Raw genomic sequence first — 23423 nt, forward strand, 5'->3', positions numbered from 1 at the left:
GTAGATTACAGAGAGTATTATCGATGTAATATTTCTCGGTAAGGAATAAGGTCTTATTGATATCCATAATTCCATCTTTATCACATTGTTTAAGTCTTTTATAGGGAAATGTATTGTTTAAATAAATACACACACCTGACACCACCTCCCCTTGAACCCGCACGATCTTTTCAAAATAGGTTATATCCAGGGATAGCAATCGAAAAGTCAGGAATATCTGAAGATGACCAGGTTTCAGTTGCACAAATTACGTTAACATTATTTAGTTCAGCATTTTGTGCAATCTCGTCTACTTTCAGTACGAGTGATCTAACATTAGCTGATAGGATAACTGGTTACTGCATGGTATATTATATATGATTTCTTATGGAGGATTCGTTTCAAAACTTTATGGTTTACCACTATGCCATTTGACTTCTTCGTAGGGCGATGGCTCATTCTGACAGGAATCTGAGATAGAGCAGGTGTAGTTACTTCGACATGAAAAAAGAATTAATCTTGAACAACATGAATATATGAATATGTGCCCCCCCCAATTATCGGCCCCCGTACGCCACTGGATACACGCTGTCTTTTGGATTGTCTATGGTGGGACCTCTCCCGTATGAGGTTTTCAGTCTCCCTAAATTTTTTAGTTTCTATATATTAAACATGGTTATCATTTGCTAAAATTCTCACTCGGGTACGCTCGGGTATGCTTTTCTACCTGACTCTGGCTAGGCTATAGATATATAAGGAGAAAAAAGCTTATAAGGACAATTTCACAAATCCAGTGTCAGATTTGGAAGGGGCTGTTTTCCAATGTCGCGTTTTTTGCAACGTACGTATACACACATAAAAATTTAGAATCATGTAAATGATACTTATGAAATCGAGGATTAGGTAGATAGGGTCGTTTTCTGTTGATAATTTGGTGTGTTTTATTGCTATTGCATGGTTATTCAATTCTGAAGAATACTTTTACAATTTTACAATCTACCAATGTGATTGCAAGTAGAGCTGAAGTGTACCTTGAATCTGTAGTCGAACGTTTCATGTTCCTAACCTAATGTTAATTAAAGTAAAGTGATTTAAGTAAAGTCTTTGTTTGAGTTCATTTGCGTGCCATTTGACACACGGAAAGTTCGTCGTTTGAAATAGTCTTTAGGGCAGCAAATATTTAAACGAAAGTCAAACAATCTCCTAGTCGTAATTGTAACTCGAATTTATTAGCATTGGCGAATCAAATGCCCACCGCACATGAGAGCTATTACATGAGCTGAAGACCTTGCGTTTTTTCAAATTCCAATTTCCGTGATAATGATTATCGCCGAAGTTGAGCAATAGAATATAAATGACACTAAAACAAAGAATGAATGCGTGTCCTCAGCTGAATTGACAAAAGCTTTGCGAAGCCCACGCATAGAAATTTCAAGTGTTGATGAGTCTTCCTGATCACGGCCTGGCATATACAGTGACGAAAGTCGAGCTTACGCTAAAGAAGAAAGATTTATAAAAGATTCCGTAGACTTCACACAACTGAGTTGGTATGATGGTGAAACCCAGTGAACTGCAAAAAGAGGTAAGGTCATATAGCGAATTAGCTATGCGTGCATGGTCTGCCATATGTATAATTATATATATATATTGATTAACATTACTGATTTACTGACTCGAATACTACATGGTGTGTATGTACAGATGCCGGCTAATATGAATTTCACATTTATAAGAAGTATACGCATGTATACATAGAACAGAGTATATAGATAAAAAATCAAGTTAATAGTCATGCAAAGACAGGAAGAGGAATTAAATCATTGTGCATGACCATACATTCTATGCGAATCGATTTACCAATTTAGCGAAACTTTTGGATTGGTATATAATTATATACTTTACATATTAAAGATTAGACTAGAGTAAAGGAAAGGGAAACATTTTAGTTCGACCACAGAAAATCTGTTGTTGTTTTGTGATTCCTGAACGCCGAGTACTGATATACATATCGTATATTGCTCACTGTTTATTCTTCCGCATTAAATATAATACATAAAGTTCCTTTCCTAGTTGGACAGAATTTTAATAAAGACACATTAACCGTTATTATCAATTCTCAAACCTTTAACGGCCTTGACCTCGTTTTAATTAATTTTATTGATTTACATTCTGACATGTCGAGTGTCGTTTAAGGATTTAAATAAAAAAAATTATTGACCCAAAAAGCGAATATAAAAATCTAAAGATCTTGTTGAGAGATATCTTTTACAGTCTCTGTGTATAGCCATTCTCAAGCGATTCTTTTACAAGATGATTTTCCCTTGCTTGATGACATTCAAAATGAAGTGACTTCCCAGCTTGTATGCAAAATATAATTTCATTTTTTAAACTCATGCGCATACCGTAGCTTATTTTCGTCACTCCAGTATCATGTGATTTCAAAATGGGTAAATTTATACACACAAACTGGGGAGGTCAATTTTGAAGAAAGAAAATTCTTTGTGAGTGGCAGTGAATGTCATCGAACAAAGTAGCGATGATGTAATTGATGCATGTTAGCTACTCACACACACATAAATGTCGTGTTTGAATTCTTCACACCACAAAGTAACTAATGGCATCGCATGCTTATGTTTCTATACTGCAATTAAGTTTGCTATTTACTGAATAAAATTAAAATATCCCTGACAAAATTTAGATATTTCCGTTTTGGGAAATTTCCAAGTTACATCGGGCAAATCAGTTAATCAGCGATGAAGTAAACTGGGATGCTCCGGCAGTAACTTTGAGTACATAAATTTCTCTCTCTCTTACGGCAAAGGAAAATCTCGTGAGACCATGCAGTATATTCGTGCCGTGGTGGTGGTGTAACACCTTGCAATATGCCGACCGTTTTACTTGCGCGGGTGGTGCTCGGGCTTATTTCTGCCTTCTGAGCCCGTCAGCTGAGTCGCCAATGTTTGTTGAAACCATGTATTTTCCCAGTTTTCCCAGTTTACGTACATTTTACTGAAATGTTGAGAAAAATCATCCATGGTTGTAACTCCTGGCCGCACATCGTAGCCTTACGCATTCGCCATGATTAGACTAGTTCCGCCGGATCTTCGATTATCAAGTTATCGTTAGCAATACAGGTATAACATCCTCGTAATGAAAATAGAACCTTTCTCACTTAGAAACGACAAGTTGACAAACTTTGTAAACTTGATATAAATGAAATATCCTCTTACTAGCGGCAACGATGATTTCGTATTCAACCTAATAATTTTTCCCTTTTGGCCCGCGAACAGGTTTCGCCTGAACTATAGTTAGAACTGTAGTTACAATGGTAATTCCAAAAACCATAAAAGAAATCAAAGATACAGATTTCTTTGTTGTAATTTGATATGATACCAAACTATTTCTATTCGGACTCATTAATAAATGTTTTTCGTGAAAATCCTCCTCCTTCTTTTAAAACCAAGTTTGCCAGACAAAGACGACAAGTAAACGAGATTATACCCCTTTCGTGTGCATGTGTACTGTTTCGTGTGTGTACTGTCCTCATTAAAAAATTTCTTGAGCATGGTAAATATTTCCACGGGAATGACAACATAGAGAACAACTTTCCATGGATGCTTCCTTCGAAACGACGTCGAAATGCCCCGAAATGTCAATTTGCCAAACGGGGTGTACCAGGTAACAGGGCCCAGAGTTCTTTTAGAGCTTTAGCTATCTCCACGTTGTTCAATCTTTTCTGTTCGAGCTCAGATTCTGCGCAAGTCAAGGCATTGAAGTGACTGAATATCACAGCTTCAAATATAATTTTGTTAAGCAATGTTTTATTTTAACTTCCGACATGAGAAAACAAGAATAACATGACGTAGCGAGATTCATAAACTGCAGACCTTATATAATGCAGGCTCCTCCGAGCTGTATAATTCTAAGAATTTCCCACCGTGTCCTGGAATACGCAGCTGTTTTTGATACGCAAAGGTTATTTCCTTCAAAGGGGTTTCCCCACAAAGAACATACTGTATGTACTGATTTGTCTACGCTACATAGAACTATTCAATTAACACACAATCGCGGTTTTCTAATCAAGCTCTTTGAGGTATCATTTTAATTTTAATCTGAGTTTATTCCTCAAATATTTGGCTTTATGATGGAACAAAGCAGAGCACGGAGAGAAGAAAGATCGCCGCTAATCGTTCGTCTCGGATGGTTTACATTTTTTATACTTTACTTCGGGCAAGCTGCTCTTTTCGAAGCATTTTTGGTACGAAATATAGTGAAGAACGTCGTTATATACACTGTTTGGGTTTCTTCTGTTTTTACCCGCTGCAATTTTTATTTTCACAAAGTTCATTTGTAGCAAGACACCGTACGCAGACAACGACGAAAGAGTTCGGTGGGTTTGGTTTATTTGGGCACTATATATCTTTGCTTACGTTGCCACAGTTGCTACAATTTTTGGAAAGATCGCACATAAGCTCACTAAGGATGATGGTCTTGGTGTCAACGCACTGATAGGTACGCTGTGTATTACTCCAGTGCTCTTAATTCTCCTTCTGCAGCTGACGATTTCTCCATCCTACCAAAAGCTTGTCTTAGCGTCGTCTCTGTTCGCCGCGTTGAATATCTTCGATGGCATCAAAATGTTGCAGATATTTCTGGCCCAAAACGAAGCGGATTTTGATTTGAACAAAGCAACGGAAATATGCATTATCGTCTTTGCCTGCATTTGTTTCTTCCTATCGTTTTTGGAATTGGTTCGAAATAAGTTCATGGCCAATGGGGTGATGAAAATGAGAAGGGAGACGTCCATGTTTGTTGTTGGAGTGGGAATATTTTTTATTAACCTTCCGTTCTTGGTTTTACGTGCCATCGTTTGGCGGAAATACGAAACTGCAGTGTTTATGGTAAAGAATATCGTTGCCCTAGTCATTGGCGTTATCGAGTTCTTGGTCCTTAAAGGGATACTGGAATGGGGCGGAAAGGTGTCAGGTGGACAAGTGCATAACATTTGAATATAAAGATAGTTACTATGCGACAGACTATGTCTATGATTAGCAATATAACTAAATAGTTTGACAGTTAATGTTTAGACGCAGTATTGAACATAAAAATTTACTGTGTGTCTGCAAGTTTTCAGAACTTTGACGACGAAATTTGATTTAATATATTCATCGTAAATACAAAAATGAACAAGCTAGGGTAAACTATCAAAAATGAATTAGTAGTAAGGTGACTTTAAGTCTAATCAGTTATTTGACGGTAACGGCATTTCATGCAAATAAAGAATCTACCAGGTCACTTACTGCTGCGATTGACATCGTTATCAATTGAGATATTTAAGTCAAGACCGTATGTGAACAACTATACTTTTATACTTTTTTTTACTTACGTTGTGCTAGCTGAATATCTAACAACGTTTAGGTTTGCTTTTCTTTTAGATCAATATGAAATAGTGACTGCATGTGTTTGATGAGAAAAATTCGAAACTTGTGCGAAATTTGGGCTGACGTCATGACATGCACGTCATCATGTACTGACGTATTTTCTCGCGATGATTAGTGTCCAGGCTTTACATCACTGACTGATGCTTTCTTTAATTTGTCGGTTACAAATAGCACTGCGAAGTTACTGAAAATTCTTGGCTCTGGGAAAATGAAAAAATGCAAAAGATTTTAATATTCCATTATAAGCAAGACTATAAATTTTAGAAAAATTAAAATTTAAAATTTAAGACCTGTTACACCCTCGTGCTGTATTCGGAGCGTATGCTTAATTTATTTCGTATTTGCATTTATGTACAGCGACAGGTATAACTAATTTAATTAAATCGATGAACGCCGAATCGCACTGAAGCTGGTTGAGAAACCAGGGTAGCTGCTACGTGCAGGCATTAAGAGCTAATAAAACTCCATAGGCGTACCACAGGAATATTACTTCAGTTACAATTTCTCTGGTGATATTCCTGTCATACGCTAATGCTCTAAATATAATCCACGTTTTATCCTATTGGCATCCGCCCATTTGTTATAAAGATCAATAACGGCTTCCTATAGTTGTTGCATCCGAAAATGATAGCTAAAACCTATGTTCAGATGAAGATGTGATCATATTTATAGATGATGCTACCATATCAGAGGTAATAGGTGTCTCTAATCATTCATCTGGGAGTCCTGGTGGAAATGGTCAAAATAATGTAGATAACGTAGTTCAGTTTGCGGAGGTTGGAAATGATTGCCAAAAAATGGAAATGAATGCCAAAAAGTGCAAGGAAATGATTATTGATTTTAAGAAACGCCAAACTGCTATTCTACCACTGTGTATTGATGATCAGCCAATGGCAAGAGTTTTAAAAATCGTTTAAGTTGCTGCCCTCTGGGTGGACGATGACAAAATGGGAATCTAATGCAGAATATATTATAAAGAAAGCGGCTAAACGCTTATTTTTATTAAAGACTCTCAAGAGTTATGGTGCACCTGTGCTGTCTAGAAATGGTTCGGGCGGGACGGTCGGTTCCCAAAATATGTTTCGGATATTTTACTGACAATTATCATGAACGAAGACTTGGTCAAGGATTTGCGGATGAAACGTAGGATTTTAATAAATTAATCAGTGATCTTTGGTGATCTTTGGATATTTAGAGGTTATATACGGACTTAAAGTGGACTGTACAAAACGTCCCTTGGGACTTTTACTAAACCTCCCTCCGTCCCTCGGTTTGCGGGACATTTAATCACTAAAATCCCTTAAGGCATGCACTTAATAATCTATATAATAATCTTTGATAATCTATGGCTTCATTTATTCTCCGAGGATTATTCCCAATATTAATTTCTATACTGTATATCCTTTACCTGAAAGTTGTTCCGTGCATTAGGAAGGACAGAATTAGTGCATGGTACTCGATGTGAAAAAAATATATTTTGTCGGTCATTGAGCTCCCATGTCGTCGTTTCTCGTTCCGCGTCAGCTTACTTCTATGACGCAATCCAGCGAAAACCAGTTTGAAAGCAGTTTTTATAAGAGGTTCAAAAACTTGTCACATCACGTGTGTTTTAAATTACTCTTCCAATTTCGAATGCAACATGTTACATCTGCGTAAATGAGAGAACGTTCTTGTCTATAATAGGACTAAGCATGTGGGAAGTCAACACTACAACGAGACTGTAAAACTCCTTTAATCATATCAACTTAATGAGGTATAAGACGTTGAAAACGTTGTGTTTCTGAGTTTATGTTTAGGAAAGCCCATAACATGCGAGGTAGCGCTCGCTCCATATTGAAATCCATGGACATTCTACACTTCAAATGCATGAAAATTGGAGCCGGAGGTTTGCCGGTGTAAACAGAACGTAGGCGACGTCTAAAAATCCCGTAGGACTTCAATTATTAAAAAATGAAAACTGCTGTCGTCGTATTCCCGTCCTATACGCTTAAGGTGCCTATATCCAGTGGTATGATTATGTTGTAATTGGATTAAATCAGGTGCAGATTAAATAAAGGTGGCATGAGTCTCTGCAGGGCAGTTTCTGCGACAACAGCGTCTGATTGTTTAAAACATTGGACGTTCTTAGTCTCGTACGCAGGCGCTTCAGTGGGAGGAATGAAAGTTGCATTCAGCTTTTTATAGAAGTCAGTCATTTCTATAAAAAGCTCAGCGTAACTTTGGTGCGAGTTACTACGAGGCTGATTTTTTGCAATCTTGCAATTTTTCTAAATTGAAGTAGGAGCATCACTAAATATATTTGCGAAGAACACACCAAACTGCCTCGATTCAGGGATCACGAAGGCCCCAGTGCACTCAAGCTCCTCCCCGTCTATGCGGCCCCCGTGTAACTTTGACCGGCTATTCATCTGTCACCACCATCAGAACTACGCCAGAGATGTTTGGGGATTTTAGTATTCATTAATTAGAGTGCCTATATCTTTAATTATGGCATTAAATGGCACAATGAGTAAGCATTTTCCTCAACCCGGTTTAGCCGTTGAATCCGCCATACTGGTTTCGATTAAGCCTCTTACAGACGAGCAAGTTTTCTATGACAAGTTTTAATTGGCAATTGCACGTGTGTATGCACAACAAAATTTCTGACATGTTTTTTTTTGACAGGCGAAAGATTAAAATTTAAAATTTAAGACATGTTTCACCCTCGTTTTTTATTATGTGCACATACTTAAATTATTTCGTATTTGCATTTTTTTATGGTTTATTGTACTGAAGCTATAATGCTATATTATATGGTTGAGACACATTAATTGATGGATTTCATGATATTAAGTATGCACATTTATTAATTATATAAGTAAAAGAAGAATTACTGATGTCGACAAATGTCAGAGAAAAATATTGAAGTATTGAAATTATCTTAAGCTATATACAAACTTCGTCAGAACACTGATCCTAATACTGATTGAAAAGGTCAAATTGATTAGTAGCTACATGCTAATAATATAACTTTGAACCTTTGTTCAAACGAACGTGTCCTTCTTTAAGTCATTAAATGTGCGTTGTTTTTAACAAGACTATACACGATCTCACACTCAGTAGAGTTTAATTTGTAGCAAAATGTTGCATTGCAGATTTGCAGTTGTAATAATTCAGTGAATTTCACTGTCTTTGCAGGTATATGGGGGTAAATGTGATATAGTTCTATAAAATAATATGAGAAATGCCCTTTTTTGCCAGTCCCCCCCTCTTCTAAATGGTTCCGCCGCGGCCCTTGCGTCATTGTGACTTTTTTTAAATAGGCATTTAATCTAATGAGGTTGAAAAAATACATAGCATAACCCTCTTAAATTTAAACTGAAAAATAAGTCGCGAGATAATGTGAGAGGCTGCCCAGTGAGTGCATGACCTTGCAACTTGCATGCGTGCGTGCCTGTTATTTTCGTCGTAAAAAACCCTTGAAATCGAATACGATCGAGAAAACCGAATAAGAGCGGTTTTTCACTAGACGGAATTTTTCGAAAACCGTCTTAATAATGTGAAATTTGAAATTCGCATACGTGCTTTGTCATCCTCTCGTAAATTATGTTGCCCTCAGAAGAATAAAAGTAGACGTTATCGCTTCCAGCTAGCTTTGACGCATGTACATGCAATGCAATCACAAGTGTTTTTGTCTGGTTTTGTAACGAGTTGAGACGTATTGACTAAATTCCTTGATATTATAATCTATATATGAACACTTATAGCTATATAATATATACTAAGCGAAAAGTGTCTTTAACACATCCTTTGTATATTTCATTACACCAGCCGGAGAGCTTGAGAAGACTGTAGCTATATACTCCTAGCTATTATTGGCTGGGATATGTTAAATATATATATATATATATATATATATATATATATATATATATATATATATATATATATATGTTAAATACGATAGAGTGAAATATCAGCATATATTAAGATATTAAAAGTGTCTCTGGTAGCGTCGTGTTTGAGACTAGATGCACTACATTCGTATTTCTAGTCATTTTATGGCCGATGAGATTAACAAGAAACTTGTCTTAAATTCAACCTACTCCCCAAAGAAAATATGTTCCGTCCCTAAATTTTAGCTCGATTTGATCACTATGATTTGATTCACTCATGCAAAAGTATACACAATGATGATTTATGTATATGACATGCATCGCAATCGGGCAATGCATATTGCATAGTTTCAGAATGTTTTTGTGTTTAATATTTTCGAAAGTTTTATCATTCTTTGCATATTTGTCTCCAAAACGGGCGCGCAATGCTAAGAGCATATAAGTCGTGGCGCGCCGGAAAATTTTCCGGTATCCATGTGGGCCAGTCCGTACCATAAAGGGAGTAAACAACCCTAAACTTGGAACCGTGTGAATAATTAATTTAGGGAAAAAATCCGAGCCTATATACCTCCTTACAAAAGGCCAGAAAGAGTGCATTATTGAAGATAAAATCTTAACGACAGCTTTATAAGAATACGTTCATTAATTGGCATCAAAACTGAAATCAAAGCTTGCCGATTGATTTCTTAATTGTGGTAAAAAAATCACATATTAAATCAACAAGATATACTGCCGTCTGCCGCTCGGGATTGAACTATTCGGAGCTAAGGTCAAGGAACAAGGTAAAGTGATGATGTATATATATATCGTTTTATAAACACCCACATTCCTATTTGAAATTCAATCGAACTCGTGTTTATGTATCCATATTCCATCAGGAGAAAAACCTGATTAAAACAAAATGGCAATGTTCCAGGGCGATAGCTTGATGATGCATTTATAATCTGATTAAGCTAGTACAGCATTAAAAATGGATTTTGAAGACATTTTGATAATAAGATCCTCTGTGTAGAGGCACGCTGAAACGCATGTTGTTCGTGAAGCCTGAAGGGGTACGTTATTACTGGATAAACTGATAATTCCAACCAATCATCATTCAGTGTATGTCGTACGGCCTCCACACGACAAGTAATAGAAATCTTCGAGTGCTCGAGACACTGCGCGCACATATATATAGTGTGAGCTTGTTCGCACGTTAAGTTCTAGGTATCGTGGGTTACAATTTCGTCGCCGTTCTCCGCATCTTATTGCAACCAATTGATGTTAAAATACGGTTCCGAGTTACAGGTCGCATAAAAACATACCCTCTTAAGTCTTAACCCGCTTAAATCAACGCTGGAAGCATCAGAATAAATTTTTTTCGCATTCGCCCAAAAGGCACTCCGACCTTGACTATAGTGACCTTGCTAGCACTTGTACGTAAAGAACCTATTTTTGCGCATGTAAAAAAACGTAAGGAATGAAATGCAGCATATCGAAGCCAGATTAATCCCTACACTGCATGGAGTTCATAGTATGATTATATAGTCTAAGCTGCATATATAATTTAACAGCATAAAATATCTGTCAATAAGTAATTATCCCACCAGAGCAGGTTTTCCTGGTTATCTCGGCAGGACCTCACTGCAGTATTTTCTAGCAACATAACTAAAAAAAAGAAAAGATGAGCATCAATTAGTATAGCTGTAATCATGCGATGACGGATACAATTCGGGATTTATAGTACGATTCCTTTATCGCCGCGATCTTTTGGGACATAATTTTCTCTGCCACCATAATATTTTTTTGTCAAAACACTGTCCTGCCGGACGTTAAGACAAATGATATTTATATTTGGTCCTTTGCAAGTTTTCATTTACCTGGCCGTTTCAGTTAATTAGTTCCTCCAGCCAGGCCTTTTTCATTTGTTTCCGCCATTTTGTTTATTTTGGCAAAATAATTAACTGCGCTGACATACAATTAATAAAAGTCATACGAGTGATTACAAAATCAACACACCGCATTTGTTAACCACGAGTATGATTTTGGCATGATTAACTGCACAACTTATTATAATTGTACATTTGTACTTCAGCATACAAATTGCCAAATTCATATCGCCAAATTGCCAAATTCACATCTTTCAGAAGTAGAAATGAGCTGCAAATTGTAGACGAGAAATCATCGTGTGGTGTATAACACAGTTTTATCAGTAGTCTTATGCCAATGTTGTAATATTCGGTTTTAGTTTGGTCGTTCGAATTCTAAGTGAATAAATATATAGCATATATATACATGTGTCTAAAAAAACTACCATTGAAAAAAAAAGAGTGACTTAATTTTCAATAGAGTGTACCTTTTTGAGGGACACACGGTCACGGTATATATATATAGCCCGTATTAGAACTGTCGAAAACCGGGTTTATTGTTATATTGTTATGCAATAATCCGAGTGTTGATACAAGGAAGCCAGTGATCACCAACCAGGCATTCTTAGGGTGAATTAAACTTGTCAACCAGCCGGAACTAAAGTAGTTTTCATCGCAAAAAATATGTGCATACTCAACTAACTCAACTAATTTCGAATTCAGTTTTGCAAATTAGGGTTCAATATCGCAATACTCCCGCATATGATGAAAAAGTCTACAATCTCTGCTTTTTCCGAACGTGGTCAGCACTAAAGAACACTATCTGTTGAAATGCAATATAATTCAAGGTTTGTTGCATGGTACGTATCAAAAGTCAAAACTATTTCTGCTCTTATATGAATCCCATCACAATTTACAGCCGCGGTTCGCCATTTTGAGTAATCAAATCTAAACTGATGCAGTATAGCGGTCGAAATGAAGGACAAATGCTCATACACATATTTTTAACGATATTTCGACATTTCAGACTGAATTTTTGACACATTCATTTTATGACTGTTGGTAAATGTACCAATTATATGGTATTCGCTACTTTATTATAGACCTTAATTATATAGAAGTCTCCAACGAGGCATATCATGTTGCGTATACTCCGGAGGCTCTTTGACTTTGTACACTGCAGTAATTTTCTTATCAGTACTTTTTCAAAATTGTTGGTACTGTACAAGGAATTTAATTTGATCGCAGTTTGACATCATAAGACATAACGAAATTAGTGAGAACAATAAAATTCAATTATGCTTTGTTTTTGGATAACCGGTATGCAGCATTGACTGCGAATTCGTATTGCGAATATTCCGTCTGCTGCCTTTTTGTTTATGAGAACAAACTAAGTTAAATTGCTTTTTCTTCGTTCATTTTGTAACGTAATTCTAGCAGTTCCGATGTCTACCGTATTTCGCGGGGTGGCTTTATTAAATATAGAAGCAACATCCACAAAAGATGTGGTTTAAAAATAAACAATATGGCGGCATACATTGCAAACCCACTGATTAATTATCGCTAATTTTAGTTTGAAAGTATATTGCTATGACCCGAGGTGTACGACTAACAGAAAGTGTTTCAAAGAGAGGTTTCCTTGTTGTAGTTAGTTCGTTTCGTAAATTCACCTCTAAATTATATAGAAGACGAATTTTCCTATGTGACTATGTCGCAGGTTGAATATTTGCATGCAGGCGAGTATATACCGTGTGTATGTACATACCGGTATGTAAATTGAGATTATATTGTTGACTTGTCCTGATGTCGTTTAGGCATGTTTAATTTGCCTTGCCTAGCTTATTGTCGGCGTGTTGAGGGCTTGACTTGTTTGTTGTAATCGCACGAAAGCTGCATGGGATAGCGCTATCCATCGGATCGGATAGTCATTTATTTTTCAACCGTTGTAAACATGCCTCAAAGGTGGAAAGCAACAGACGGAGCTATAAAAGTTATTAAAGACTATTGCTTAATTCAAGCTATAGCGATTAGCGAACAACAGGCAATTTTAGTCAATTTTTAGAGCGATTTTGAAAGAGCTATCAGGGGCCGGTTGTATGAAAGCCGGATAGCGCTATCCGCCGAAGAGTGTTTTTTTCAATCGCTTGAAAATCGCCCGTTGTTTGCTATAACTTTCTTCTTTAATATTTGTTGGTTCCAAAGATGAAATTGTATCGCTTTTCGAGCAGTCTTAGAACCGTTGAAAAAATCAGTATCCGGTGATTAGCACTATCCGGCTGTCGTACAACTGCCTGAATTATATTATTTTTTAACCAAAATTCAGTTTTAGTATTTTATGTTACATAGATTATAATTGAACAAATTGCATGCAGATTTTGGCAGTTTGACAAATTTACACTGGCGAGTCTGGCGACTGGCGTATGTTTGGATACAATATACCCTTCAGCTGAGGAGGGGATTGGACCTGAAATATTTTCTCTTTATTTTTGTTTTGGTTAGGAATAGCTGGCAAACATTTCAGCTGCAACTAGTGAAATTGATTGCACTTCCTTGTCACCGCGACAGATGTGAGATTCCAAATTTCGCTCTCGCCCCCTCAAGGCTCAATAAGTAAACAAAAATCAGTTCGTGCCCCATTGCCGTAGCGTGTAGCCTGCGGTTAAATTTCTCCCAAAGGGCATATCAGACTTGAATAGAAGCCTTAAATTTGTAAGCCTACAATATAGGTCAGGTTACTGAGATTACATGACAGCGAATGTATTTGTTGAAAAGCAGCACCGAATCTGTCAAGGAATTAAAAATGGTGCTTAATAAAGTGCATTTTAATTAAGCCTTATGACAATATCCGATCACGCGAACACGATCGCGAATACCGAAATACAATAAATACAGCAAACAGGTGAGACTTAGGGTGGAAAGATTTGTTTTTCATTTCATTCATTCTTCAGAGACATGAACCAGATGTTTAGAGTTATCGATGGTATTTCGGGTCACCCTGGGTCACTTATTGTGCGGGATAAGTCTTGCACAAAGGTGGCATGGCGCGGTAAACAACACATATTTTGAAAAGGTTTGCAAAAGTCAGCTGTGCAAATTGTTACGGCCATATCTGTGTGTGTATTTGTCGAGCGAGCGAGTCCAACATGCATGTTCTTCGTATTATCAATACTTTCTCAAGGCTACTTAATTTTAAACCTGATAAACAGGTATTGTGGTCTAATTGTAAGTGGCTTTGTGGCCACAGCAAGGACTTTGTCCTTAGAGGACCTCTCATTAAATCATTAATGCCCCTATCTTCGTTTAGGAAACATCGCCACCTCTGACTGCGCGTTCAGATCAATCCGACATGAAGCAAAACGAGAAAAATCCAACCCGATTTCGTGATGAAGAAATCATCGCTGGCTTCAAATTCACGATGCAGTATTTGGGGTGCGGCGAAGGACTAGAATTCGGCGGCAGTGATCTTGAGATAGCGAACGTGATACATGATATCCACGCGTTGTATTCGGAGAGAAATGCAAAGCTCAGCAAAGCACGAACTGTTGTCGTGTTTGTGGACGCGGAAAAGATCAACGTTTTTAACGAAGATGAAGACGAAATTTTGCTAACGTTCCCTTTGGCCTACGTGAAGGACGTGACGACGTGTTTGGATCAAGCACCTTATTCCAAGACGAGCGTGCTGGTTGCAAGGGAGTATAATGAGCCTTTGTACAAACCGTTCGTCTTCTACAGCAAGAGTACAGCGCGGACCGCTGAATTTTACCATTTCACGACGAGCGCTTTTCAACTCGGCTTCAAAAGGATGGAAAACGATAGTTTGGACTCTGGATCGACCGCGGACGAGATTGGCGAGTCTTCATCGTCCAGTACGAGTTCCACACCGAGTGTGAGTTTGCGGAAATCAAACGCTACGAAAATCGGTCGGCCGAAAGGAAACCCGTACGACGAGGAGGACGGCGATTTCGATTCGGTACACGAGTTTGGAAAGAGCTCTCCTGAGTCGCGAAGACTTTTGAACGCCCACGACGAATGCCTACAAATGAAAAAAAAATCTAAGGCCGCGAAAAGTTTTTCGGAAAGTCGACAATCGATCACCGTACGACTTTCGAACAACAACGGGAACGCAAAACATGGAGTGAAATTCAACTTGAATATTGGCGATCAAAACAATAACGATAACGCTTTCGTAGACACGGTCGGCGACTCCTCGAGATTGTTCGTTCCGAATTGGTTCAGGAATTCGTACAGGAAATTTCGAAAAATGTCAAATCAACGAGCGAGCCGCGAAACACCCGAAGACGTTTGATTCTATCTCGTCAAATCCAAGATTGCATGTTTTTGTAACAAAATACGTCTCTTGGCATAATAATGTAGATCTGATTTTGCTTGCCTGATTATAATATTATGTCATCTAGACATTTTCATCTGATTTATGAGTTGGATTAAACGCATGTCAAAACAGAAATATTGACTAGATAATTTCATAATTTTGAAGTAGATTATTTCGTAATTTTTCGACCAAATAATTTTGGATTCGTGCATTTTTTCATCATTCTTTAAAACCGCAAACCACAACGGTCAAATGATTAGACTACCGCGGTCAAATTTTCAAGCTTAAATTTGTGCTGCATGAGTGCAGTATATTTATTTTTCTCAAAGTACTAATCATTTGTCAGGATTCAGCGTTGCATGGTGTTTCCGAATCAAATCCTCGAAACGAATCTGGAAGCTTTAAAAAATGCAATAATTCCGTATCTCTGACGTCTAACTTGGTATGGTTTATGCCTGAAGTTATAAAAAAAACAATGAAAATGAATACTTTTTGCTGAATTCGTGCCTGTGGTAACAAGTCATGCGTCCACTGCGTCGAATCTAAATATTTTGAGTGGATTTAAATGTTGATTAATTCGTTAAAACACTACTTCAGGTAGATGGTCTGCATTCGTAATGCAGCAATATATATCTTTTCATTTTGAAGTAGAATAAGGGTGACATTGAACTCTTTAAGTTTTTTAAATCAGTTATTGGATGATTATAGTTCTTGAAAGTTAAAAAACACACAGAGAAATTGGGACTAATTTCCAGCGTCATAATTGTCATATTAACAATATCGGACTCCAATCCTGAATAACTCAACAGCTGCAGCCGCAGGCAAAATATCGAAGAATCGAACTAGATCAAACTGCCATTAGTTGAGACTTGAGATCCAGTTTTAAAGCACTGATGCAATTCTCGTTTGGAATATCGTTAAAGTCAGAAGAAAATCGAGTTGAACTTGCATTTAGTAACCTTTGATAATATTATGTACAAGAGGACAGTCCATACGAATTTACCTTTATTATTTTATAATATATATATATCATATATATATACATACATAGTTCTAATGTCTTTATAAATATGTAAATAAGTGTTTCTAATCTAAAATTTGATATCATTTTTCAAAAAAATATTTGTTTAATTTCATTAGTTCAAACAATCCCTGCATGCATGCATGGGGTGGTTGCTACACGATCAGATGACACCAAGCCACTCTTGGTCAATAGTTGTGGCTCGTGCGCGCTGAAAAGTGTACAGCTGTATAAGCCCCCATTAAATACGTTCGCTATAAATTAATTAACAAATTTGTGTATTTTTTTATTCAGATAAACGGAGAGCTTGCTTGTTATCAAAAGCAACTTCACAGGCTTGCAATACAATGTACATGCATGTACAAAATTCGAAACTCTCCAATATAGCAATCTGGTGAGTGTAATCGCGACCTCAATTAAATGAATTAATTGTCTGAATCTATGCAGATAATATCTAAGCAATAAATGACGATCACGCGCTCTCTTGTCTTTGGAATCTGTCGTAAGAAACAAAATTTCAGTCTTATCGCCCTCATACCAATTTCATGTGTTAAAATCTTACGTTTTAAGATAACGAGATTCTTATCTTCAACACTAGGCAAACGAATTAAATAATACCACTTTGAAAAGCTGGACTACTGGCTTTCAACGAATGCATTTGTCATGAAAAAAAATGACATTATATATACGTGTGTATTTGCAAGGAAAAAATTGACAATGATTGATGCAAAAAATCCGGCTTCATAAAAAAACTGCGGTCTCGTCTTGTATTGGCATGACAAATACATATATATATATACTGGGTGTCCCAGAAAAACTACTCCAGTTTGATTCATAATAGCTTCTAAACTAGCTAAGCTGTTAAACTGAAATAACTTTCACTAGATAGAGGGAAGACTAACTTAGATTTTGATATATTACAGTTGTATTTTACTTTAAAATTTACGGAGATATCAATGTTCAAAATTGGTAGCATATTTCTGGATGTGTCTAAATTATGCAAAAAACGCCGTATCAAATGTTAATCAATATAATTTAGACACATCCAGAAATATGCTACCAATTTTGAACATTGATATCTCCGTAAATTTTAAAGTAAAATACAACTGTAATATATCAAAATCTAAGTTAGTCTTCCCTCTATCTAGTGAAAGTTATGTCAGTTTAATAGCTTAGCTAGTTTAGAAGCTATTAATAATCAAACCGGAGTACTTTTTTCTGGGACACCCGGTATATATATATATATATATATATATATATATATATATATTTATATATATATGTATATATATATATATATATATATATATATATATATATATATATATATATATATATATATATATATATATATATATATATATATATATATATATATATATATATATATATATATATATATATACTTGATATGAGATTGAAAATATAATTCTCAAATTTTCAAGACATTTTTTCAGTACATAGCAGCTACAATCTTTCCGAAAGAAAGATCTAAATACGGGGAAAATATTTTGCTCTCTTTTTTTTCTGAACATAAACCGCTCTAGTTCATATTAATTTAGAAGCGTAACGAAGAAGTGTTAGAATTCAGACAGCACATCGTATTTTAAAAAAATGGTGAAGTTCAAAATGTAAATAAACCGTTTGTTTACATACGGATATGATTTCCACCACGCCTACGGTAATTGATATGTTTTGATGCATAAAATTTCGATTACATTATATTTGGCGTTTTTGTACGATTTTACAGTGAACTTGTTGTGAAGGATCGCAAACCTACTCTTCATTTCTAACGAGAACATACACAACTCAACACCACGTAAGTCATAAATTAAAGCACTGTATTCAATGATCGACAATCTGAGATCGTCCTGATGATCAACTACGAAGTGATCTCTCTGAGTCTATATATATACTATATTTGCAATCAGTGTGTTCATCGATATAATTAAAAGAGGTACACATTTATTCCCACATATAAACAAATGAAACGTTTGTTAGTTACTCTAATACTATCCTCTAATTGTCATATAATTATATATATATATATATATATATATATATATATATATATATATATATATACACCCGTTTGCAAAAACGTTGGCCGCAGATATATATATATATATATATATATATATATATATATATATATAATTATATATATATGTGCTTTTTTGCTCTTAATTGAGCCATGTTTCACTTGTGGATATATATATGTAAGGTGTGTTTGTTCTTCTACACAAGTATGACCAACCGGGCAAGCAGAAAATTCTACTTGACCGCGGTGGGAATCGAACCCGCGACCTTCGCATTTCTAGAACGATGCTCTACCGTCTGAGCTACAAGGCCAAGTTGGGAACGACTGTGATTTTGCTTGAGTTGTTATTGACAATGCGGAGTTTCGTCCTTTTACATGTCGTTATGCAGTTACTTCTGCAAATGTTGATATATATTGTGCTTTTTTGCTCTTAATTGAGCCATGTTTCACTTGTGGATATATATATGTAAGGTGTGTTTGTTCTTCTACACAAGTATGACCAACCGGGCAAGCAGAAAATTCTACTTGACCGCGGTGGGAATCGAACCCGCGACCTTCGCATTTCTAGAACGATGCTCTACCGTCTGAGCTACAAGGCCAAGTTGGGAACGACTGTGATTTTGCTTGAGTTGTTATTGACAATGCGGAGTTTCGTCCTTTTACATGTCGTTATGCAGTTACTTCTGCAAATGTTGATATATATATTTGTGTTTTTGCTCTTAATTGAGCCATGTTCACTTGTGGATATATATATGTAAGGTGTGTTTGTTCTTCTACACAAGTATGACCAACCGGGCAAGCAGAAAATTCTACTTGACCGCGGTGGGAATCGAACCCGCGACCTTCGCATTTCTAGAACGATGCTCTACCGTCTGAGCTACAAGGCCAAGTTGGGAACGACTGTGATTTTGCTTGAGTTGTTATTGACAATGCGGAGTTTCGTCCTTTTACATGTCGTTATGCAGTTACTTCTGCAAATGTTGATATATATTTGTGCTTTTTTGCTCTTAATTGAGCCATGTTTCACTTGTGGATATATATATGTAAGGTGTTTGTTCTTCTACACAAGTATGACCAACCGGGCAAGCAGAAAATTCTACTTGACCGCGGTGGGAATCGAACCCGCGACCTTCGCATTTCTAGAACGATGCTCTACCGTCTGAGCTACAAGGCCAAGTTGGGAACGACTGTGATTTTGCTTGAGTTGTTATTGACAATGCGGAGTTTCGTCCTTTTACATGTCGTTATGCAGTTACTTCTGCAAATGTTGATATATATTTGTGCTTTTTGCTCTAATTGAGCCATGTTTCACTTGTGGATATATATATGTAAGGTGTGTTTGTTCTTCTACACAAGTATGACCAACCGGGCAAGCAGAAAATTCTACTTGACCGCGGTGGGAATCGAACCCGCGACCTTCGCATTTCTAGAACGATGCTCTACCGTCTGAGCTACAAGGCCAAGTTGGGAACGACTGTGATTTTGCTTGAGTTGTTATTGACAATGCGGAGTTTCGTCCTTTTACATGTCGTTATGCAGTTACTTCTGCAAATGTTGATATATATTTGTTTTTTGCTCTTAATTGAGCCATGTTTCACTTGTGGATATATATATGTAAGGTGTGTTTGTTCTTCTACACAAGTATGACCAACCGGGCAAGCAGAAAATTCTACTTGACCGCGGTGGGAATCGAACCCGCGACCTTCGCATTTCTAGAACGATGCTCTACCGTCTGAGCTACAAGGCCAAGTTGGGAACGACTGTGATTTTGCTTGAGTTGTTATTGACAATGCGGAGTTTCGTCCTTTTACATGTCGTTATGCAGTTACTTCTGCAAATGTTGATATATATTTGTGCTTTTTTGCTCTTAATTGAGCCATGTTTCACTTGTGGATATATATGTAAGGTGTGTTTGTTCTTCTACACAAGTATGACCAACCGGGCAAGCAGAAAATTCTACTTGACCGCGGTGGGAATCGAACCCGCGACCTTCGCATTTCTAGAACGATGCTCTACCGTCTGAGCTACAAGGCCAAGTTGGGAACGACTGTGATTTTGCTTGAGTTGTTATTGACAATGCGGAGTTTCGTCCTTTTACATGTCGTTATGCAGTTACTTCTGCAAATGTTGATATATTTGTGCTTTTTTGCTCTTAATTGAGCCATGTTTCACTTGTGGATATATATGTAAGGTGTGTTTGTTCTTCTACACAAGTATGACCAACCGGGCAAGCAGAAAATTCTACTTGACCGCGGTGGGAATCGAACCCGCGACCTTCGCATTTCTAGAACGATGCTCTACCGTCTGAGCTACAAGGCCAAGTTGGGAACGACTGTGATTTTGCTTGAGTTGTTATTGACAATGCGGAGTTTCGTCCTTTTACATGTCGTTATGCAGTTACTTCTGCAAATGTTGATATATATATATTTGTGCTTTTTTGCTCTTAATTGAGCCATGTTTCACTTGTGGATATATATATGTAAGGTGTTTTGTTCTTCTACACAAGTATGACCAACCGGGCAAGCAGAAAATTCTACTTGACCGCGGTGGGAATCGAACCCGCGACCTTCGCATTTCTAGAACGATGCTCTACCGTCTGAGCTACAAGGCCAAGTTGGGAACGACTGTGATTTTGCTTGAGTTGTTATTGACAATGCGGAGTTTCGTCCTTTTACATGTCGTTATGCAGTTACTTCTGCAAATGTTGATATATATATTGTGCTTTTTTGCTCTAATTGAGCCATGTTTCACTTGTGGATATATATATGTAAGGTGTGTGTTCTTCTACACAAGTATGACCAACCGGGCAAGCAGAAAATTCTACTTGACCGCGGTGGGAATCGAACCCGCGACCTTCGCATTTCTAGAACGATGCTCTACCGTCTGAGCTACAAGGCCAAGTTGGGAACGACTGTGATTTTGCTTGAGTTGTTATTGACAATGCGGAGTTTCGTCCTTTTACATGTCGTTATGCAGTTACTTCTGCAAATGTTGATATATATTTGTGCTTTTTTGCTCTTAATTGAGCCATGTTTCACTTGTGGATATATATATGTAAGGTGTGTTTGTTCTTCTACACAAGTATGACCAACCGGGCAAGCAGAAAATTCTACTTGACCGCGGTGGGAATCGAACCCGCGACCTTCGCATTTCTAGAACGATGCTCTACCGTCTGAGCTACAAGGCCAAGTTGGGAACGACTGTGATTTTGCTTGAGTTGTTATTGACAATGCGGAGTTTCGTCCTTTTACATGTCGTTATGCAGTTACTTCTGCAAATGTTGATATATATATTTGTGCTTTTTTGCTCTTAATTGAGCCATGTTTCCTTGTGGATATATATATGTAAGGTGTGTTTGTTCTTCTACACAAGTATGACCAACCGGGCAAGCAGAAAATTCTACTTGACCGCGGTGGGAATCGAACCCGCGACCTTCGCATTTCTAGAACGATGCTCTACCGTCTGAGCTACAAGGCCAAGTTGGGAACGACTGTGATTTTGCTTGAGTTGTTATTGACAATGCGGAGTTTCGTCCTTTTACATGTCGTTATGCAGTTACTTCTGCAAATGTTGATATATATATTTGTGCTTTTTTGCTCTTAATTGAGCCATGTTTCACTTGTGGATATATATATGTAAGGTGTGTTTGTTCTTCTACACAAGTATGACCAACCGGGCAAGCAGAAAATTCTACTTGACCGCGGTGGGAATCGAACCCGCGACCTTCGCATTTCTAGAACGATGCTCTACCGTCTGAGCTACAAGGCCAAGTTGGGAACGACTGTGATTTTGCTTGAGTTGTTATTGACAATGCGGAGTTTCGTCCTTTTATATATATATATATATATATATATATATATATATATATATATATATATATGTATATATATATATATATATATATATATATATATATATATATATAATCGTCGGATAGAATAAATTCACAGCTGCGCTCGTATGTAACTGGACAACAAAGTTTTCTTGAATCATCCGTCTTTGTATGCTCAAGAGTCCTTCTGCATGGAAGTCACAACAACTTGTTTCAAAAAAAAGCTTTAAATGACAAGTTTCCGCATTTGTAAGATAATTTTCGAATCTATACTTTTATTTATTATACGACCTATATACTATAGCCTGGTTCATGCAGAGGAAAAAAGTATCATGGCTTGAAGTTAACTGTTTGAATGCCAAGTGCATGCTTTTATAATATGGACAGTTATTCCAATGCTCGGAACGGAAAAGGTGAATATATATATAAAAGAAGATTATGGCTTACCGTTACCTATAAAATTTCAAGGTGGCCGACAGTGTAATTTTCATGCTAGACAATACATGCATGAAGTACATTGAGCGAGAAAAGCTGTTATCTCCTGGACCACCCATACACTGCAATCATCAGACTTAAATCAATAATGAATCACAAGTTAGTCTGAAAAAAGTTTTTTTGCAACTAAATGCTTCACTAGTAATAAAAACAGAACGTCGATTCAACATGGTAAAAATATTGGAGGACCTGACAGTTAAACCTGATAATTAAAAAAACCCTACAAAAAAACTAAACTAAAACTAAAAATCACAGTATAAAAAGTCTAAACGTCAAAAGTTTAAAAATATTTTTACAATTTGCTAAAAAACAGTCAAGCGTCAAAAATATCCTGAATTTTAGATCTAAACTTTGTAATAGATAATTCCTCTTTTAAATAAGTTGGCAACAAGTTAAAAAGTTTTGCTCCTTGAAACATAAACGATTTTCTGCCGCACTCAGTTTTCACCTTCGGTAATACGACATTTTCCCCATTATTTCGCGTGTTGATGCTGCATGTGCTCAATCCGTTAAAAGTAGTTATTGTAGGTTTCTGGAGCAGCACCATTTAAGCATTTCCATG

General features: G+C 36.8%; 1 protein-coding gene and 13 non-coding genes across 18 annotated transcripts; 1 reads left to right on the forward strand and 13 right to left on the reverse strand.

Annotated features, from left to right (window-relative positions):
* Positions 1-1402: 1402 nt before the first annotated feature.
* LOC114515698 lies at positions 1403-16473 on the forward strand. 5 transcript variants are annotated; one of them, XM_028534997.1, is made up of 2 exons: positions 1403-1561; positions 14447-16473. In XM_028534997.1, exons 1-2 carry the CDS (start codon positions 1529-1531, stop codon positions 15446-15448), a joined length of 1035 nt encoding a protein of 344 aa, XP_028390798.1. In that variant the 5' UTR covers positions 1403-1528; the 3' UTR covers positions 15449-16473. The 5 variants fall into 5 exon arrangements, with proteins under 5 accessions (XP_028390798.1, XP_028390800.1, XP_028390799.1 ...); XM_028534999.1 differs by lacking the exon at positions 1403-1561 and adding an exon at positions 9926-10077; XM_028534998.1 differs by lacking the exon at positions 1403-1561 and adding an exon at positions 11886-12002.
* A 2299-nt stretch (positions 16474-18772) lies between these two features.
* Positions 18773-18845, reverse strand: Trnas-aga. Its single transcript has one exon. It is a non-coding gene; the product is annotated as a tRNA-Ser (tRNA).
* A 215-nt stretch (positions 18846-19060) lies between these two features.
* Trnas-aga lies at positions 19061-19133 on the reverse strand. The gene has a single exon. It is a non-coding gene; the product is annotated as a tRNA-Ser (tRNA).
* Positions 19134-19348: 215 nt separating this feature from the next.
* Positions 19349-19421, reverse strand: Trnas-aga. Its single transcript has one exon. It is a non-coding gene; the product is annotated as a tRNA-Ser (tRNA).
* Positions 19422-19635: 214 nt separating this feature from the next.
* Positions 19636-19708, reverse strand: Trnas-aga. Its single transcript has one exon. It is a non-coding gene; the product is annotated as a tRNA-Ser (tRNA).
* Positions 19709-19922: 214 nt separating this feature from the next.
* Trnas-aga lies at positions 19923-19995 on the reverse strand. The gene has a single exon. It is a non-coding gene; the product is annotated as a tRNA-Ser (tRNA).
* A 213-nt stretch (positions 19996-20208) lies between these two features.
* On the reverse strand, positions 20209-20281 carry Trnas-aga. Its single transcript has one exon. It is a non-coding gene; the product is annotated as a tRNA-Ser (tRNA).
* Positions 20282-20495: 214 nt separating this feature from the next.
* On the reverse strand, positions 20496-20568 carry Trnas-aga. The gene has a single exon. It is a non-coding gene; the product is annotated as a tRNA-Ser (tRNA).
* Positions 20569-20780: 212 nt separating this feature from the next.
* On the reverse strand, positions 20781-20853 carry Trnas-aga. The gene has a single exon. It is a non-coding gene; the product is annotated as a tRNA-Ser (tRNA).
* A 219-nt stretch (positions 20854-21072) lies between these two features.
* Trnas-aga lies at positions 21073-21145 on the reverse strand. The gene has a single exon. It is a non-coding gene; the product is annotated as a tRNA-Ser (tRNA).
* A 214-nt stretch (positions 21146-21359) lies between these two features.
* Positions 21360-21432, reverse strand: Trnas-aga. The gene has a single exon. It is a non-coding gene; the product is annotated as a tRNA-Ser (tRNA).
* Positions 21433-21648: 216 nt separating this feature from the next.
* On the reverse strand, positions 21649-21721 carry Trnas-aga. The gene has a single exon. It is a non-coding gene; the product is annotated as a tRNA-Ser (tRNA).
* A 217-nt stretch (positions 21722-21938) lies between these two features.
* Trnas-aga lies at positions 21939-22011 on the reverse strand. The gene has a single exon. It is a non-coding gene; the product is annotated as a tRNA-Ser (tRNA).
* A 218-nt stretch (positions 22012-22229) lies between these two features.
* Trnas-aga lies at positions 22230-22302 on the reverse strand. Its single transcript has one exon. It is a non-coding gene; the product is annotated as a tRNA-Ser (tRNA).
* Between the last annotated feature and the right edge of the window lie 1121 nt (positions 22303-23423).

This window comes from Dendronephthya gigantea, unplaced genomic scaffold (assembly GCF_004324835.1).
Source record: "Dendronephthya gigantea isolate DGI-Jeju-01 unplaced genomic scaffold, DenGig_1.0 000004F, whole genome shotgun sequence".
NCBI lineage: Eukaryota > Metazoa > Cnidaria > Anthozoa > Malacalcyonacea > Nephtheidae > Dendronephthya > Dendronephthya gigantea.

What these genes read in the sequence shown, in the direction of transcription:
- LOC114515698 (XM_028534994.1), top strand. Translation starts at nt 14,286, where the DNA reads ATGCATGTTCTTCGTATTATCAATACTTTCTCAAGGCTACTTAATTTT. An exon ending in ATTTTAAACCTGATAAACAG is followed by an intron (nt 14,349 to 14,446) that starts GTATTGTGGTCT and finishes ATCTTCGTTTAG; the next exon opens with GAAACATCGCCACCTCTGAC.